The sequence below is a fragment of the Hesperophylax consimilis genome, chromosome 1, assembly GCF_061612785.1.
Source record: "Hesperophylax consimilis isolate HC1 chromosome 1, BYU_Hcon_1.0, whole genome shotgun sequence".
NCBI classification, from domain to species: Eukaryota; Metazoa; Arthropoda; class Insecta; order Trichoptera; family Limnephilidae; genus Hesperophylax; species Hesperophylax consimilis.
The window spans coordinates 3,613,996-3,635,559 of NC_142836.1; the positions used below are offsets into that span (position 1 = coordinate 3,613,996).

General features: G+C 33.3%; 1 protein-coding gene across 1 annotated transcript in view; it reads left to right on the top strand.

Moving 5' to 3' along the window:
* Positions 1-21,564, top strand: part of CCHa1-R (CCHamide-1 receptor) — a 257,472-nt gene that overhangs the window by 158,632 nt on the left and 77,276 nt on the right. The window contains exon 3 of the mRNA XM_089639267.1: positions 20,937-21,163. Coding sequence (XP_089495393.1) covers positions 20,937-21,163 — 227 coding nt within the window. The remainder of the gene's footprint in view (positions 1-20,936; positions 21,164-21,564) is intronic.

The window sequence follows — 21,564 nt, forward strand, 5'->3', positions numbered from 1 at the left end:
ATCAATTATATCTTACGGTATAGTAGTCTGGGGAGGATGCTCTAACACGATATTAGATCCATTAATTAAAGCTCAAAAATTGATAATGCGGACTATTTACAAAGTACACTATATTCACCCCACGAAGGACTTATTTAACGACTTCAAAGTACTCAACATAAAATCCTTATACGTCAAAAACATATCCTCCTACTATAAATTCAAACATACGAAAAAAAATATTTTTGAATCCACCCATAATACAAGATATTCCAACAAATCCAATTATAATATTCCCCCAATAAAAACCTCAATGGCACAAAGACAATTTAACTTTCTTGCTCCAAAACTATTCAATAATTTAACGTTAGAAATAAAATCAATAGCCAAATACGACAGTTTCAGGAAAGCGCTCGGGGATTTTTTGATGTGTGATTGTTATAGTGTTAGTAGCCTATTCCAAGTACTCAGATAGAGGTGTATATATTGTTTATATGCGTGAGGATGCGTCATATGGGTGTATGTATACATGTGTTGTTATATGTATATAGGTATGTCTGCTGCTATATACACATGTGTGCTTGCATGCACACATATTAAAAATTATATATATAATTATGTACATTTTTACAATCTAATGCTAATTTACTTCTTTCTCCTTTCTAATTTCTATCTTCTACTTTTTATTACAATTTTTCCAAAATTTTAGCTTCATCTATAGTTACTAATTTCATATGTTTACACTAGATTTCATTTTCATACAAAGTAATTACACTCAATTGGTCACCATGAAACAGGCAGCCGCCTAGTATGGTGATTCATTATATCTACTTTATGTAAATTTCAAAACAATGTAACATGTATTAAATAAATAAATAAAATAAATAAAATTAATAGCGCCTTTTCATGTGAAGAACAAATCGTGCACTAACTAGTAACTGTTTGGGTTGAAATAACCATTTATTTTGAGTAAGCGTCACATATTGGAAGAATGGAAACTTATCATTATATTTTTTTTGTCTCAACTTCTCCCAACCGTCTGGGGCCAGTGTAACAATGGCATCACCGATCGGGGTATGTTGTGAGGCTGAAGGAAGGAGGGAAGGCAAGGAGATGAGGAAAAATAAAGTGGGGAAATACTTACTTGGCTTTTCAGATCTGGTCACAAAACAGTTTAAGCTTTCGATTCTGAAAGGTAGTTTTTTCAACACGGTGATGAGGACGTAGGTATCTACTATCTGGAACGCACTGCAACAATACTTTCATTTTTAATGGATACATTCAGAAATTACACAAATTAATCAAAGTAAAAAGAAAAAATTCTTGCTTACCACGTGATTGTAATACCGTGCCCACTCGATTCATATAATATATTTGCGGGTATGATTTAATTTTAAAATTATATTATTTTTTTACTTAATACACCTATTAAAAATGATTCAAACAACATACCCGTAAATATATTATACATTATTTCATATTAATTGTGTACAATAAAATAATAGTAAGCAGCTAAAATAAATATAGTAAACATCGCGGTGAAGGTGACACGCGCGCATCTCCGACTACATGCTAAGATAACAAATTCTATTGGTGCTATTCATCCTTACAGAAAGAGAAGATACATTTAGCTATCAGAATCAGGTATTCAACATGGGATTTCACTAAGACCTCGCTGGAAGAAACAAAACATCTTGCTACCAGTATCAAGTCTTGAGCTTACGGCTTGAGCTTACCGGCTCGTGACCTCTGCTTGGTTCAAGGCCGTGTACTCGCTTGTGTAGGCCGCCGGCGGTACACCCTTCGGTAGTTGGCAGGAAGAGGAGCCACTAATTGGTTAACTGTGAGCTGTATGTCCAATAGAAGATTCACTCATTCCTTTTGTAGATAAGCATGCAGTCTTAGGTGAGAGCGAGAAAGTGTAATTTCGTCCTGTTACAGCATGAAATTACACAAAAATTTGAATCTGATTAAGAGCTGAGCATTTTGACCGCTCGGTCATACAATATAAAAAATAACAATTCCGGGGAAGAAATAAAAGTGACTTGATAATGCAAGTTCATTCATCTTTCTTTACATTCCTCCTATAATGTTCCATGTGCCAATTCGACATTGATCACGTTCCATTGAGACGATGTATGAATGTGAATGAGGCAAGAAGTGTGTGCCAAGACCGAGTTGTTTGGCGGTCCGTCATCTCTGCCTACCCCTGCGGAGAAACGGCGTGATGGTTAGTTAGTTAGTTAGTTGATAATGCAAATTTCACGATATACATAATATTGAGCCATTCAAAAACTTTTATTTTCAGTCAAATCGAATTACAGCAAATTGAAGCCTGTTTTTAATGAAACAATGTGCTATACGCTCCATATCATTAATAAGTGAAATACGCATTAACAACATTCTTCTCTCGCGATACCTCCAAAAATAGAAAATCTGCTTATTTTAACACAGTTATCCTGTATGTATTTAATATTCATGTACAAATCTCACTATCATTGAACTGATATTATTGGCATCTGGTAAATCTAACGTGCTTTAAGATGCAATTTGATTACTGCACTTGCTTCTATCGGAGGAATACTGCCAAAATAAACATACGAAATGAGGTGAATTCAAGAATTAAGACGAACATCGTTAATCAATTGCCGCTTATGTTTGCGAAGCGGTTTGTTCTTCATTTTCAGGAACGGTGTTCTTAAATTTCTAAGAAGGTAAATGTTGAATGCTAATTAAATGTATTTATTGTTTTATTCAGGTACCCACAGAAAATATACTTGCCAAATACTAGTTTTTAGTAAACCTCATAAATCAAAACCAAAATTTCCTCTCAAATTGTTAGATTTATATTAAAAACCACAAAATATTACGTACTATTTAAAATAAAAATAAAAAAAGGAATCAGGAAAGCAATTTGTCCAAAGAAAAGGAACAATCTTTATGAAAATTCTTTTATCAAACTCTCTTCAGTCAGGTAGGTAAAATGCGAATGACGGTGTCTAAATAAATACGACTATTGCACTTTTGACAAAAAAATCTTTGCTGAACCGTTAAAACGATCACCATTTTTATGGAATATATGAACAAATTTACAGACAGACGAAAAAAAAACGAGTCGAGAAAAAACATGAGAAATAAATACCTTCAATGCTTCAGTTTAAAAGAGCCCTCAAACTTTTTTTTTTGAATTTTAGATTTTGATATTTATTAGTTTTTTATGAATATTGCACAAAAGTTTCAACTGCTCAGAACTCTCCGGATCCAGTGGAACTATGGCATCTCCAATAGAGGAGCGTTATGACTGGATGATGTGGAAAAGGGAAGACTATAAGGAGAAAAAAGTTGGAAAGTATCTGGCTCTTCTGATTGGTCTCCAAACACGTCTAAAGCCATTTCAAGCAACGTTTTGATTCCAAATGGTAGTCTTCCACCCATCACTCACAGCTATATTGTTGATGGTTAATTATTATTACAGAAGTTCGTTGAGACGATATTAGCAATTAAAATATCATAAAATGGTAAACCAGTAGTTTAATTTATTCATGTAACATAATACAAGTCGAAAGTTTAAATAAATTTATTTGTATATTTTATAAAAATAAATTCACAAACATAAACGAGAAAAAAATAGGTAAATTTTTAAATTTTATCAGACATCAAACCAACTTTATCTTGCAACTCCAGAATTAAACTATTTAACTATAATATAAATCAAATTTATTTGAAGACAAATAACGTATTAAAGCCAACACTTTACACAATTCACACACATTTTGATGCAATATTGTTGAGCTAAATATTTCTACAAAATCGGTGTATATGTTTCCCAAATTTCGGGTTCGTCTCTTAGGCGTATAATATTGCGACGTTGAAGAAGAATTGTTACAATAATGCCGTAGGTCCTGTCCTGGCATCGAATATTGGTTCAGATATTTATAATAAATTTAATGAGTAAAGTAGGAAGCCGTAATCTAGGCATTCTCTAGGAATTGAAACCAATAAACTCAAAAATTTTCATATCTTAACGAAATATTAACATTGGAATAATCCAAAATTTTTGGATTCATTATTCGATAAAACTTCATAAGTAAGTATTTTGACGCCACGTAAAAAGTTTAGACAATTTATTTGACAATATATGTCAAAAATTAACAAAATTCATAAATAATTTAATAAAAATTATCTTTTATTATGTGAAACCGTAAAAGAGTCCTAACTACTTCCAACCGCCTGGAGCCAGTGAGATTACAGCATCCCCAATTGGGGTGGGTAAGGCTGAAGGTAATAGGAGGGTAAGGAGATGGGGAAGAGAAAGGCGGGGAAGTATCTGAAAATTCATATCCAGTCACCAAGCACGACCAAAGCTATTTCAAGCAACGTTTCTATCCTAAATGGTGGCCTTACAACAGGGCGAAAGAATACAAATTCATCAAATAAAATTAACTTGCCGCACGTCGGGATTTAAACCCGCTAACTCTGGCTTACAAGCCCAGGACCTTGGCTCTCGACCACGGAGGCCAGACAAGCTCACAAAGTTGTAAATTTATAACATTACATTATCTCATAATCAAGTGTAGTGCAAATAGGCACAGTTCCGTAGGTTCAGCTCTGCGTGCGAGTAAAGTTCTAGAATACGTGCTTTCCCGTCGTAAAAATTACAAAATGAATAAACGTTCCCCAAAAAAAGATTATGAACATCACAGAGAGAACATTAGCACGACCTTCTAGTGGGATCGATTGTAAATTACCACCCGATGCCGCATTCGGAATAACAGAAAATAAGGGTGAGTAAGTTCATAAAAAATCCTTCCCTAATAATAATTCTCGTTATACAGGATGCGTTTTATGTTCCAGGTCGATTTGGTTTGTCGATAACAATTTATTACGGAGCATCTAACGCTGCAACAACGCGTTGAAGTGATTAAAACATTTTATTTACATAATGGTTCAATCGACTGGCCCCCACGATCCCCTGGTTTGACTATGGAGTATTGCTGGGTTATTGGTGTACACCCTTTCCCCCATAGTCAGAAATCCAGACCGAACTAGTCTTTATCACAACTTGTTGACATTATTCGGTTTGTCACGTAATTTTGTCCGCGTTCACAATTGAACAATTATTTGCATTAAATGTTTTAATAATTTGTTGCGGCGTTACATGCTCCTTAAAAAATGTTATCGATCACTCTCTACGACTGTCAAATGTCAACCATAAATAACCACTCACATGCCAACTGAAAAATGTCATCCAAACCAAAATGGCCGCCAAACAACATCGACCTGGAACATAAAACGCACCCCGTACATGTATTGGAATTATTTAAGTATGAAAACATCATTTTATGACTTCAATTTTCGTACTCACCATAAACGGTGGGTCGGCAAAACGAAATCAAATATATCTTCGCTTAATTTAGTGCCTTTATTATAATGATAAAGAAATTATGTATTTGTACGATGATTTTAAACCAAATACAAATTACAAATACACATCTTCGGATCTACCGGATTTGCCCTGATGATGGACACTGCAACGCTGTCCGAAACGTCGGCTAAAGAAGGAGTTAGCGCAACACGGCATGACACCCCAAAAACAAACAACAAAAAAACAAATACAAATTAAATAATTTTTACACTATATGTACCAGTAGATGCCCACCAAAATACCAAAGTAAGAAACTATACCTTTTAACCATTCAAAATAGACAATTGTAATTACATATAAAATGAACTAGTGAATAATTACTAATTAGATTCTTATACACTCGTTCAACGTTGATGTGATAAAGCCAGCTTAAGTCTGGCTTAAGAAAGCCGTTTTATGTCGCTATTATGAAAACGTTTCAGGTAAAAATAGAAGACAGGGAAAAAGTAACGTTACCCACATTATTTATTGGAGCGAGTTATTTATCACGTGCTTTATGTTACTATCTTCAAAACAACAACAGCTGCGTGTATTATTAGACTTATTATTAGAATTACTACTTAACCGCGAAATATATTTTTTCCAGATGCATATTTATAACTGTTCTTATCATCATAGTGTTGATACTGTTCATTAAAAAAACTTCCATTCTCGTTAATAATAATGAGAATAATAGTTGGATAACTCGATAGCGCCGTTTTTGTGAAAAATCATCTCAAGGGCGCTGTACAATTTATTACGAATTAATAGTCACTATCTAATTTTATTATTTACAAACAAATTCAGAAAACACATAGGTACTTATTATTTACAAACAGATAGAGAAAAACATACTTACCTGGCTGGTCATTTCAGATAAATACACTTTTATGTTAAAACACTAGACATTGATTTAACATTTGCTATTTTTACTCTCCATTACTATTAATATTACATTTATTTATGAACTGGGGAAATTAGGATATTGAGCGGAATATTGCCACCTCTGTCGTCTTGTGAATTATTTAAATTTTGATTTGTAAATAATAAACAGCGCAGTTTTTTAGTGACGACACTAAACTCCAGAATTTGTTGAAAGGATTTTCGTGTCATCGTAACATAAGTTACGTGTCAATTTATAAATATCAAATCACAATTTAGATGACTCATTTATTGAAACTTTTGTATTTTCTATTAAATTTTAGGAATCTCACACTTGGCGATGGACGTTGTGAACCCCAACATAATTACATACAGTACAATAATATTATTATTTAAATGCAACGTTAAAAATATATTTCCAGTTAACAATTTGGGAGACGGGTATGAATAGCGCCGCCCCGAGAACGATTAATTGAATAACCAACACCTCTGCCATAGGTCATCCAAAGTGGTTCGCTACGTTTGGTGACTTAGCAGGGGTGCCCGGATTCATGTCTAGGTCTTGGCGGAGGATGCATCTGCCCCACTACTGTGTGGCGGACTCGATTTGAAGAAGAGATACCGGTTGAGGGAGTTTTTTTACCTCTCTGGACTCTCTCCTACCAGCGTACGAACTGGAGAGGTAAAAAGATCTCCCTAACCGGTCTCTCCTCTCCAAATCAAGGCGATGGCCTTTCACTGCAGTGTGAGGAATGAACTCAAACATCCGTCGCTTCCCCCAGACCCTCAGATTACTCAACCCTCATACATTTTTCCTTCCCAGATCTTCTTCTCCTTCATTTCCTTAAAAAATCATCCACACATCATCCCCAAAGATGACATAGGCCCCGAGGGAAAACATAACAATTTTTTTTCGGTAAAATTAAAAAAAATGGCGATCTTTCCGTTAATGTGACTTCTTCAGTAGAAAGTCAAATGGAAGGACAATAATAATTGCCCTGTATTATTATTGAACAAGCAGTACTAAAACTTATATGATTTAAAAAAGAAATATAAGGCTGAAATGATTTTTTTGTTTTTGTTTCATATTTATTCATTGGCTGTTTTGGTCGACCAAATATAGGACATAACGAACCTTTTTTTTGCTGGGCATTTTTTTAGTAAATAAGTGTGGAATCAAGAAATCGATGCACGGGATTGATTTTTAGTTTTACGCATTTTGCGTCTAGTAAAATTTGCGGCTGTTTGTTTTAACGAAACACTAGAAAAAGTTGCAAGGCCGAGAAACTATTGTCCAACTCGCGCCACTATAAATAATTATAATAAAATTTACTTGAATTGCCCTTTGTAAAGAGCTCATGTAACATCGTAACATGTGTACGTTTGTAATTTGCTTTACCGCGCCACCTGAAGATGTCATCGTATGTCAATAGTTTTTTTAAAATTTTATTATGGTAAAGGGTTAATGATTACACAAACAGGGATATTTAAATTTTATATGAATATACCCTTCAACGATCATAATTTTCAAGTAAATAGGTCGTGAAATCCACAGTAGCCGGTGGCCAGAAGCCAGCCTCGATTCGTGATATTTATGATGGTCTGTCGACCGTCGTTAATACTCTATGGACGAGATACGTGCAAACAAAAGCGATTTCATATAATAAATCCTCGCTAATATGCTCATGGGTGTAATAAAACATAATATCTCACACCCAAGAAAAATCACGCACAATAATTTGGGTCAATAAGCAAGCTGTTTCTGATCAAGATATATTATTTGTGATTTCTAGTTTTTATTTTTATAATTTTTTTAAATTTTTTATTGCCAATATAAAGTTGTTTTACAGGTGTTTTTCGGCATCTGTCTCACTAGGATTAGTTGTGACCGTTATCTTTTTTATATTTCTGTGTCTTGTTCTGTTTCATATTTCGTTTAAATGAATTAATATTATCTTTTTCTTCAATCATGCACATAAATGAGTATATCCTTCATAAGTTAAGTGAAAAAAATGGTTCCTGTATAGTCATTTAGACTTTTAAAGAGTCAAGGTATCCCATTTAAATAAAAAAAAACGTAAATGTTTATCCAGACACTATCTAGGTTAAAAACTAATTTAATTAGAAACTTTGTATTCCTTTACAAAGATAAATGTCAAAAATATGGGAAAAATTAGTTGCAAGATGAAATTGTTAATTATGGATTTGAAATGGGATTTCCAAAAATTTGACGTTTAATAAATAGGTCCCCATAGTCAAGATCCTATTTGTGAGACCGTTATGTTTTTATTTTTTTGTGTCTTGTACTGTTTCATGTTTAATTTGGATTTATTAGTATTATCTTCTTCTTCAATGAAAAAAAAATTACGACAGCAGCTGTATCAATTTATCTTCATCTCAACTACTGAAGAAATAAACTGATACCAGTGTGTTGTGAGTATAAGTTTTGCAATTTTCGGACACACAATCAAAATCACTGACGACAGAGGCTTCCATAACAGCGATAAATATACACATATCTGTTGTAAATATTAACATGTAAAATAACAACAACACACAACTTAATACACAAGTTTCCTTGTTTTATAATAATAATTGGATAACTTTTATAGCGCCGTTTTTGTGGAAAATCTCCTCAAGGGGCTGTACAATTTATTACAAATTCCTAGTCGCTATCTATTTTTTTTAAATTACAAACAGATTTAAAAAAAATATACTCACCTGAATGGTCACTTCAGATAAACACACCTTTATTAAAAAAAGTTCATGACTTTGCACGCAGAGGACACTATAGTAAAAAAACTGGACATTGGTTTTTCATTTATAAAAAGATATGTGGCAAAAATAGAGATGATATTTCATTTAAGAGGCTGGAGAATTTAGGATTCTTTAGGACTGGAGAATTTTAATGAAATAACCTTAAAAAGTTTACAAAAAATATTAACATTTTTGACATATTTAGTTATAGGTAGACATTATGAAACAATATTTAATACTTGTTTATTATTCTAATACTTGATATAAATTGTTTCATAACTGTAACTGTAATTATTTGGGAGGTGTGTCTCTGTGTAATTCCGGTTCAATGACCTCTAGAAGTAGGATTCGCTTTGATTTTAAAAATTCTAAGCAATTGGTAGGAAAACAACTTAATCAATTAATTAATTAGAGCCAAACATAGAGTTATTATTGGAGACGCTACTGCGTATTAATATCTAGTTGGAGTTGAGAGTTGGAAGTCAGTTGGAGGTAATAAAGCGAAACCCATATTTTCGCTTCATGTTTCATCTAAATATAATACATCCTTTGAGCTAAACGTTCACTTTAAAGCAGAACATTGCTACGCTCAGCCAAAAACGTGTAAGGTTGGCAGAAGTCTAATTTATTTTGAAAGTTGTACAAATAAATTATTGGTTAAAAGTGCCTTAATCAGCAAAAATTACTTTCTTGTAATTTTAGGACCGTTCTCAAAGACTAATCCCAAAAAATGTAGCTTGAAGGTTTTTACCAAAATTTTATTATAATTTTTGTTATTCATTGACTATGAAAAGCGTTGATTTTAGCAGTTTTAGAACAAAAATAAAATTAACGAACACAAAAAACAGAAAAAAAACATATTTCTACAAAGTAACAATCAAAAACACATAGCACCCTTGAGGTGATTTTTCACGAAAACGGCGCTTTATAAACCAGAAAAATATTACTATTATTGTAGAATAATATTTAACAAGCACATCATAAATATACGCGTATTTTTAATGGTTCAAACATAAATAACTTGATTTCACTTCCAAAATATATTTTTAAAGGAACAAATCGGTTCTTACAATATTGCCAATTATACTATACCAATATAATATCGTATGAACTTATTCGTGGGGCTCTTTCTCCGATGATAGTAAAAGATCCTTTAGACTTTACCGGGATGAAATTGGTTTTCGAGATGCTAATATGCTAAGGAATTTAAATGAATGATGACAATAAAAAATCAAGATCGATAGGCTGGGAGGGAAAAGGGTTTTTATAAGACTTTTTTTATTCCTTTGATCTCTATCAAGAGTTAGAGAGAAGAAACTAATAAAAGTTTTTCAAGTATAAATTGATTTAAAATTCTTATAATTAAATTAACCTCCTCAAATCTACGGTTTCATATTTGATAGTTGACGTTTTTTAAACGTATATTGACTGATTATGCTGTCGGGGTAATGCAGGCTCGGGGTGTCAGCTTAAAGAAAAAAATGTGTAATCGAAGGCGTTTATTTGACTTTAACAACTACTTTGAATATGATCTAATGACGGATAAAGTTCGCGATGTTTTGGTTTTGACATGTTCAATTTTAACATACTTTATTGTATTGATATAAAATGATGAATCTCATAATTTTCTTGAATGTTTAAATGTTTTTCTTTGAATTATCATTTAGACACTTAAGGTCCTTAGGTTAACATCTTTTCAGAGATAAATTACATAAAATTGAATAAGAGCTGCAACTGCCCACGATTCTAAATTATTCAGATATGGAATACAGCCATGGTTGGGGACGTGATAATGATGATGATATGCCAACAAATAGATCGTTTGAGTCTGGACACTATAGATGTGGAATCAGATGATGACTGGAGGTACTGATAATCTCCAGTTACAAGACAAAACATGGTCACCATCATAATAGCTCTTGGAGATCCAATTATCCTTCATCTGAACTGATAGAATTTGGAAGATGCTATGTGTTAAAGATAGCTAACTGTTCGTCGACAAGTATTAAACGTCAATGCCACTGTTATAAAATCTCTAAGAAATAAGTATTCTTATTGCGGGTTACCATGGTTCTTGGAGACCCAATTATCCTTCATCCGAGCAGATAGATATTGGAAGATGTTATGTGCTTAAGGTTGCTGACTGTTTGTAAGCAGATTTTAAACGTCAATGCCACTGTTAAAATCTCTAAAAAATAAGTAATCTTGGTATCATAAGGAACAGTATTTTTACAAAACTGCATATTTTGTAACCAATTCTCAGCTAAAATGAACTGATCATTGACCTTTGTGACTCTATAATGACAAGCGCTGATATAAGTAATGGTAAAATGGCTAGAGAGCAGATTAATTCTTTTTCATTTTTATCACGAGCCATCGAACCATTTAACGAATGTAAGAGATGTTCATAATCAGACAAACTGAACATAACGGTAGCTCAACCGGCCTACGTCAAAAACAATAAATTATTAAATACATGGGATGGGGGTTTATTTGCTAGACAGAGCCTTATCCACAATGTGGACTATGTGAAAACATATCAACAAATGGAAGTAAATGTAATCAATTTTTGATTTGCTATTACAGCATCATGGTTTGAATATCATTTGAAAGCTAACAAGGTTTTACCTCCCAGAAAGGACTTTTGAGCGGAAATTTGGAAACTTTAGTGTCAGGATGGAGAGACGAAAATGAAAATAGACATCATGGCGATGAAGCAAACGGAACTCCAGCAATCAGGATGCGGCATGGTACCTTTTTGTTGCATAGAGATCTTCATGACAAAAAGGCAATGCACTTGCCATTCATGAAGAATGATGACCAGAAAAATGGTTAAAGGTATAATACCCTGATCTTTATTTTTTGTTCACCATGCAAAGTGTTCCTATATTTTTTTTATTTTACTCAGACCTCAAGTATCATACTTGATACCCTCCCCCCTGCCCTAATCGGCACGTTTTTTTAAAGAAAAATAAATTTATCTATTTTTCCCTAAATAAAAAAGGAACAATCCCTCGGGTTTGAGAAGGTTAAATTAATACAAGCCCACGTAAAGATAACATTACGAAGAAAACATCAAGGAATTTATCTTACGCGAAAAGATGTTTTTAAACTTACCATGTAATATTGTTTCACAAAACTCTACTGAAGTATTGGAAATTGATTTAAAATTCTTAAAATTAAATTAAGTTACTAAAAGGCCACCGAAAGACAGAAAAACGAAAAAAACATTGAGGAATTTATCTTACGAGAGAAGATTAACAAAAAAATTTATACTCCGTATTATTATTTCACAAAACTCCTACTGAATAAGGAATCAGTAGATACCCTTAGAGAGGATCGAACACAATCCATCGAACTGCTAGCCAAGTGTCTATCTACTGGACAACTTCTTTAATCTACCGCTTTAATCGATAACCTCTTTTATTAACCTTATTTTTAATCGATCATATCTTTGATCGACCACTTATTTAATGCACCACCTCTTTATTGACGACCTCTTTAAACGACCACCTCTAATCGAGTACCTCTTCAATATACAACCTCAACTATCGGCGGTCGTTCAGCGGTGTCTACACAGCACTTCAATTCGACTTCATTTTTGTAAAATAAATTTTTTTCATTGCATAAATTGCGAAATTAATTTAAACAATTTATACAAATATTTTTAACTTATAATTTTGTTGATAAACTCTTAACACAAGATTAAGATATTCTCCACAACAAAACAAAGATAATACAAATATAACCTTATAACAGAAACTAAATGATAAATACTACTTAAATTTAATCATCATAGGCAATATTAGAGACTCTAAAACGATTATTTGAAACAAAAAAAATCTGAAAAGATTCGGTCGCATCTAAGAATTGAATCCGGAACCTCAGTCTTGCCGGGGCATTGCTCTACCACTGAGCTATTCGACCCTTTCCCCTTCGGTCACATTTTACAGTATCATGCATACTTCGACTAAGAATTGCCAACATTATCTTCATTTTCTTAACGCATTTCAAAGGTTAGGCAAGGCTGAGGTCCTGAACTTGAAAATTAACTTTGAAATTTGAATAATTGTTTAATTCTCCGAAACAATCCGTCCTTAGTCTTTGTTAATTTGGTTGGACTTTGTTACAATTTTCGTAGATAACAAACAAATAATTTGCAAAATGTGATTTAAAAACACGATGACTGCCTTTAGCGACTGATTTGTCCGGGTGGAGAAGTACGATACATCCGCTATTTAGCGAATCAGGGTTTTACTAATAAAAACGTTTTAAAATTTACACAACCGATAAACAATCAATAATGTTGGGTAAATGGTTGTTTATTAGTAAGTTATGTAAAATTTAAAAAAAGTTTATTAGTAGAGGGCCAATGTGTAACTAGCGATCTACCAGAGGACTAATTTGATATTCATCTTTGATAGATCGCTATGCTAATTTTATATTTTTAACGTGCTGTCCAAACACCACAAGCGCCAGAAGGTTAATGCAAAAGAGAGTGGATATTGCGAAAGAAAAACTTTTTACAGATTAGAGATCATTTTTCAAAGATTTATTTTTGAACATGCCAGAACATCAGGGATGGTTGATGTATCATTTTTTGGTTAGGAAGGTTAAGGAGGGGGGAGGTCTGAACGATGAGGGCGCCAGATGCCAGGTGGGGCTAAAAGGTGGGTCCTTCGTTTTTTACAATTTCAGCTGTCGAATATCTAGATAAAATAAAATTGACAGAAAAGTATCAAGTAAAAAAAGATGTGTTAGAATCAGTTTAGAAAAGCATGTTTTTATTATAAAGAGGGAGAACAGTTTTATTTTATTTTGCTAATCGAAAATTTGTGAAAAATAAACTTGTACTGAAAAAAGAATAAATCGATACCCGCTGTGAGTATCTCCATCCGACCGACTGCTAGTCAAACATCAACTAACTAATTCACCAACTACAGCGACATTTTTTTTAATCGCCTGTTCTCAACAGTTTGGAAAGTCGATGGGAAGAGAAAGGTAGGGGAAGTACCTGGCTATTCAGACCCAGTCACCAAACATGGCTTAAGCTATTTCAAGCAAAGTTTCGATTCTGAATGGTGAACTTTCACCGGCAGAACTAAAAATGTATACCACTCTGGAAGGTGCCTCAAATACCCATACTGTACAGGGTTTTAAGGGAATTACTTGACTTACTTTAATTGTTGATTCCTAGTCAACAATCAAATCACCCTGTACAGGTATATTATTTAAAATGAATAAATTGTGAAATGGGATTTGAACCCGCCACCTCCGAATTCGTAGCCAAGGATTTACTTGAGGTTTGGGTACAGACAATCTATAAAGCCCTATGTCAATACGATATTGACTAAATTTGTCATCTATGGACAGTTAGCAATAATTGCGAGCACAGTTGACGATTGAGAAATATAAAAACCTACGATAGAGAAAAGACCACCAAATCTGACGCAGTTTTCACTTATATTTCGATTAACTATTGTTTTACGCAACTTTCAAAGTCGTTCTTTACGAAAAAAATAATGTTTTTTTAATCAATGGAAGCAGTTAGCACATAATAAAGATTGTAGGATTGAAAGACGTCATTTACGCGATCAATTGAATCTGTTCGAACTTGGAGAGACGGATTTCAGAGATTTGGAAATTAAACATTGCCAATTTATTAATATGTTTACGTAACTGTAAGACGTTTGCCGTTTCGGAATATCAAATACCTCCATTGTCGCCGGCGTATATAGATAAATTTACAATATCGGACCGATAGGCGGAACTGCCGATGATTTTGTACCAATTTCCATTGCACGTTTGCACTATTTGATATAACGCAGATGGATATTGGTAATCCAAATCGACATACGCTGGCAATACTGTCGCGTATATATATGAATTAACATCAGAGGCTAGGTAAACGTTAAAAATACTAATAAATTGACAATGTCGAATTAAAATAATAACTTTAATATACATTGGCGGTCCGCGTGTACTTTTTGACGCTAAACAGGGAGTTAATACAGTAAAACCTGGGAGGCCTAGGCTGTATAGCTGGTTAAGCTGTAAACGCTGAATAGCCACGTCACAAACCCGTATTAACCCATCCCTTACGGTACTATATACCTCCGGTGCTATACACTCGGTAAATATTTATATATTTTTATTACTTAATGCAATACTTAAATTTAAAAAAAAAATTAACCTCGTGTTTAGTGTATTTATAGAGATATTTTATTAATCTGAGACGATGTTCACTCAGTTGACAGCACCGGCAAGGAAAGGCTAAACCACGAACTTACTGGTTTGTTAATCCGAAAGATATAGAGTAGGACCCCTGGATCAAATATCTATGTGGTTAAAGACAAACAAATAAAAACTAGTAAATGCATGGTAAAAAAAAAATCAACCAATAAAATTATCTTAGACAGCAAAGAAATAAAGGAAGTAGAAATTTGTTTATAAAAGCATTGTAGTATTTCATCTGATAGTATTGTTACGCCAGCGTCTGGACGGTTTCGGCAATCTGATTAGTCGAATTCAAATCTTATGCTTCTGGTTTCTCGAGCGGGTTTTTAAATGCTAGTTTAAATTACTGCTCTGGTGATTTTTCCTGTGCTATCAAATACAGATGAATAATTTTAAATGGAGACATGCGAGCAGTATTGAATTGTAGTAGGTATTCAAAGATAAGTAATATGCAGAAACAACTAGGTATGTTAAGTGTGAGAGAGCGTATAATTTACAATACCATAATATTTATATTTATGCTAATGACAAGATGATCCCGAAGTACATGTTGAATGTACATTTTTATTTCGAAATACCCCACGAGAAGCTGTGGAGATTTTAGACTTCCGATCACAAATTAGTCCAGAACCCAAAATAATCTTTATTTTAAAGGATTAACGAACTACCAACGGATGTTAAAGAAGGTTGCAGCTTTTGTTCGTTATGCCCAAATGCTATAAATAATAAGTTTGTATGAAAAAAATGGTGTGAAGTGTGCCTAAATGTCCTAGAAAATAGATGTAGATGGAAGTTATACTAAATTTTTATACTAGATTTAAAAATGAAATTTTTTATAGCTAAACAAAAACATCCAAAAATGAAATTAAAAAAATAGTTCGCGAGGTTTTGGTTCTAACTAAAAACTTTTGTTCCTCCAAGATGGAACGGAATCACATACGTATACGATTTCTTTCAATTCTAAGAGCTTCGTTAGTTCACCTCCATTAATTACTTTATTTCTTTATGCAGTTTATTGCATAACGAACGACATTATCAAAAATAGTCGAGCTTATTGACATCTTATCCAACACCTTGAAGGCCTCGCTAAAAGTGGCTTTTGCCTACCGACTGTCGGAATTATATTTTGACCGTGCTCAAAATATTACCATAGTATATTTTACAGTGCTTGACTCCCACATCTCGGTATCTGATAATATTAATACTCCAGCGTCTGGACGGTGTAGGCCCTCTGATTGGTCAAATTTAAATTGTCTGTTTCGGTTAAATTCCGCTAACTTGAAAGTTAAGACACGATTTCATACTAAAATAGGATCGCCTCATAATAATACGAGATTTCTTCAAAAGCAACGTTTCTGCTCATATAATTTTTGGATAATATCGAAGAAAATATGTTTTAGAAAGTTCATAATCCATTGGATTAATTACATTACAATGAAAATTATCCACAGTTACGTGATTATGCTTGACGTTTATAAAAAAAATCACGCGTCCCTTCAATGGCCGATACGCACGGCTATAGATGGCCGACAGAGAGTGCACCTCTGGCGGTTTAAAAACGAACCAAATGAATGGCGCGAATATTTAAATATGCAGCTCACAATATTTGACTACTTACGATTAACAAGCGTTTACTAAGAAGATTTCTTCTGGAAGCTTATCACTTTGTAATGGCATTTTTCATTATTATTTATATTTTTTTTGTTTATTAATTATAACTGATTTTATATTGACATGTTTTCTAATTTCTAAAATTTCAAAATTATTTATTTGCGGTGCTTTATATCCTGAGTGAAGTATTTTAAGACCTGATTTTTTTTATCGAAAGTGTGATCATTATTCAAAAGATGATTTGCAAACTCAGATTCACTATTTCAAAGACCGTTTGAAGAGAATATGTTTAATTTTTTTATTTAGTATTTCAACTATCAATTTATTAGAATAACCGTTATTAAATGCTATTTGTCTTATGAATATATTGTTTTATGGTTACCTATATGCTATTTGTTTTTTTCAGGTCTTAAAATACTTCACTGTAAATAATTTTGAAATTTTAGAAATGAGGAAACATGTTAATATAAAAGCAGATATAATTAACAAGAATTTTTTTATAAACTCTCTTTTAAATATTTTCCCACTCAACTGGTCTTTCCCGTCTAACGATATTGTAATTCCTAATTATTATAAACCCAGCCTACTGTTACCCCTCCCCCTCCTTCCACTTCTTCTTTCCCAATTGCAATCTATATTTAATTTTTGACTTCGGTGTATACACAATAAAATGTAAACATTATATTTTTTCATTTATTGGACAATTTGCATAGCGCCGCTTTTGTGAGATATCACCTCAGGGGCACTATATTGTAATAATCTACCTTTATATATAAATTTTTATTCTCCTGATGATGTTGTATATATAATCTAACTTTAAACTTTATTAGATACAGTAAAAGTTGTAGGTAAAGAATTACCACCAGTTGGAGTAAAATTAACACCTTTTAATTAAACCGACTGCTAATCTCATCGCACAATTCCCCTCCTTTTATTCATAAACACTGGTACAATTAATAAATATTATGTAATAATCTATTATTTAAGTCAAATTTTTTATAACTATCTTTAATGGTGACAAACTAAACGATATTGATTCAACTTATAGACATTGACGGTTGTAACACATATTTAAGCACTGCAAGTCTCCTATGAGCTAATTATATTAGGTACCTAAGATAACAGTTAATATCAGTTGTAGACATGTAGTCAATAATAGTGTTTCATTTGAAATAATCCATCACAAATACGTAAAATTTCATTTATTCAAACAACTGTCATTCTTATTATGCGTAAATTTAGCATGTTATTATTAATTAACTCCTTCCTGTTCCGTGTTTTAACAATATATATACTCACCCTCTCTATGTGAATGTCCTAATATCTATCTATTAAATGTAACTGTTGTTAATATCACTCAAAATGGGCGAAGCCCAACGAAGTGCCGCCCGCAGGGCCTAGCAGAAAAAAACCCGCGGAGCGGGTTTTTAACTGCTAGTACTGTATTATTATAATAGTGCCCACTCTCCCAGACTATTTATTAATTTATTTATCGTCCCATGTTGTCCGGGAACATCCCTGACTTCATTGATCCACTTGTCATTTATTCTAAGACTTCACTCTAAATCAATAAATCAATGTTATCTGCCAGTGGATTGTGGAAGATAATTGAACAACTTATTCGTTTAGTTGGTTGAGCGGTCCAAAGCGTCGGCTTACCCCCCAGACGTCGTGGTTTCAATCTTCTGCTAGCTAAGTCTTCCACTTGTCTTACCATTGTGATGGTAAAAGGAATATTACTTTTTTTTTAAATTTATGAGTTTCTATGGGAAAGTTTGTATATGACTAAGTTTAAAGCATAATATTAGAATAAAATGAAAGTGTAAACAGTCCTCCCCTCACTAGAGACTAGAATTTCCTGTCCCGAGGCGACCTGTAGTATATTTATTTAGTTTCTAGTTGTTTTTGCATTGTCTTCGTAATGTTGACAAGTTGATTAACTGTTCTCTCAGCCATGTTTGTACTTCAGTTTTAAACTATTATTCATATTTTTTTGATTTTGCAGACCATTATGTAGTTTCGTGGCATTAAATTTAGTATCTTCCTTTCCAATGGATGTATTCAAACTGGAAATAACCAGTATATTTTGGATTATTTACCTGGTAGTATTTACGTTGAGCAGTTGAGTATTCAGATATGATATTATCCGATTACTTGTAACCTGCAAATTTTGTTTTCGTATACATAAAAAAAAACTCTTTGGATCATCTCTTCTATACAAAAAGTAAATCAATACAAGCGTTTTTTCTGATCACTCAGTAGGTACAACGTTACTCAAAGAAGTAACTCAGATTCAATATCAATAAGAGAGGCAAATCTTGAATCTTATAATGAGCTATGAAAAAAAGTGTTATGAAAATGGGCGTATTTATGGACACCCTGTTTACGAATAAATCACTTCGATTGTCTTTTTTTCTTTATTTTTAATATGCAGATATAGCATCTTCGTTTTGTGAGGCTGAAAGAAGTGGGAACAGAAGAAGATATATTTCTGAATGGTAGTTTTTCATCAGTGTCATACTTTGTATATTTTGTATGTGTTTTTTTAAATACGTTTTCAAAAACTATATGAATTAATGTAAAAGCAATAATTTCAAAAAGATTCAGAGTCAAGAATCTTAGCCTCTCTGAAATTATTTTTCATTTCCTCTACATAGTAGACCCCGAAGAAAAAAAATCTCTCAGGGCATACGTCATCTTTGGGGATGTTGTGTCGGGGTTTTTTAAGGGAAAGAAAGGAGTGAAAGTTCTGTGAAGGAAAAAGGTATGAAGGGAAGTAGGAATACAGGAGTCAATTCGTCCAGGAGTGACGGGCGTATGAATCCAACCTTCCCATTGCGGTGCAAGGCGATGGGTAGAGAGATTCCGGCTGAAGGGTTCAAAAGATCTCTCTAAATCAGTCTCTATCCAATCCACCAAGCAGTAGGAAGGTAAAGCCATCCACCGCCAAAACCTAGACATACTTCACACCAGTAACCCGAACACCCCTCCAAAGTGACCAAACGTATTAAGCCACTTGGGGTGACCTATGGCAGGGGTGTTATTGGCATAACCGCCTCACAAATTCTGATACGAAGTTTGTCAGATTTTTAGTTGTCAGTCACTAGCTTTAATCTTGTTACAAATGTTATTTTTTTAAGAATGGTGTTTTCTTTCTTATCTTGACTTGTTAGTGAAAAGCTATTTATTTTATTTTATTTTATTTTATTTTTGTTTATTGCAGAAACAAACAGTACATAATTACATGGATGACAATAGTTACAAAGTTATAAAAGTTAGTATAATAATTGGTACCAATGACATGTCGCTGACATATATACATAGGAGGTATTTTATACATTTACGGTTAAGTTACATTTTTAAGTTAAGTTAATTAGTGTGCTGGGGAAGGAGAGAGGTGTGTGTGAGTGTTTGTGTGTGTGTACGTGTGCGTGTGTGTCTGTGTGTGGTTGTATGTGTTATGTTGGCGAATTTAGTGTGCTAAAAAAGTTTTTCTTAAATAGAGGGAGAGAATCAAAAAATATATCGGTACTTGTGGTTGTTTGAATTGAAATATTGAACATAATATAACAAAACATATTTTTAACGACTGCGTAGGTACTCATAAAGCTTGTTGTTTAATCAACACGCACGAATAACATCGATTAATAGAGTTATATCGATTATAAATAATTATTATTTACCATCGTATATTTTTTTTCATTTTTAACATAATTTACATGTGTTAGACTTTTTGAATAAAAATTCTAAAGATTCGTATTTCAGTTATTTAAGTGAATTAATTATAATAAATTACAAATCTGATGAAGCATTATTAAAATACCATCACGAATCTGTAATAACGATGTAAAATGGACAAAAATCTGATTTTCATAATAAGAAAACAAACGAATAAAAACACATTTTCATGCTCCCATTACGGGTTAACGCCCACATGGAGAGGCAAACCTACACACTACCGACAACTGTCGAAAAGTCTTTATAATCATTTATCTATACTAGAGCCATCTATGTCTTGTAGCTCAAACTATCACAAATTTGGATTTAAGACGGTGCTTCGTTCCAGGTACATCTTGTCTCTGGCCCTCGCAGACCTGCTGGTCATCATCACGTGCGTGCCATTCACTTCCACCGTGTATACCGTGGAGTCGTGGCCGTGGGGCGAGTCACTGTGCACCATCTCTGAGACGGCCAAGGACGTGTCCATCGGCGTGTCCGTCTTTACTCTCACTGCGCTCTCCGCCGACAGGTTCTTCGCCATTGTGGACCCTTTGAGGAAACTGCACACTTCAGGTAATTTTTCGTAATATTTTTTCGGTTTTTTTTTTCCCGGAGCCAGGAGACTATGGAATCCATATTTTGTGATGTTGAGAGGGTGAAGGAAGTGAGGAGTAGGAGAAGATGTGAAAGATTGAGAAATATCCGCTTGAAACATGTGACCGGTATTTTATTATTAAAATATTGCTTATTTCAACAACACTTTTATTAGATGTTAAACCAAAATAAGGAACTAGGAGGGAAAACTCACATAGATTGTATGGAAACAATATCACAAATGAGATTACTTATACAGTCATCGTCACGACTTGTACCACATAGCATAATAGATGTTCTGGCACAGCAGCATAAAATGACAAGAGGAAATTTAAAAACAGTGATATATTTAATAACAAATATGCAAATTTTCTGTCAAA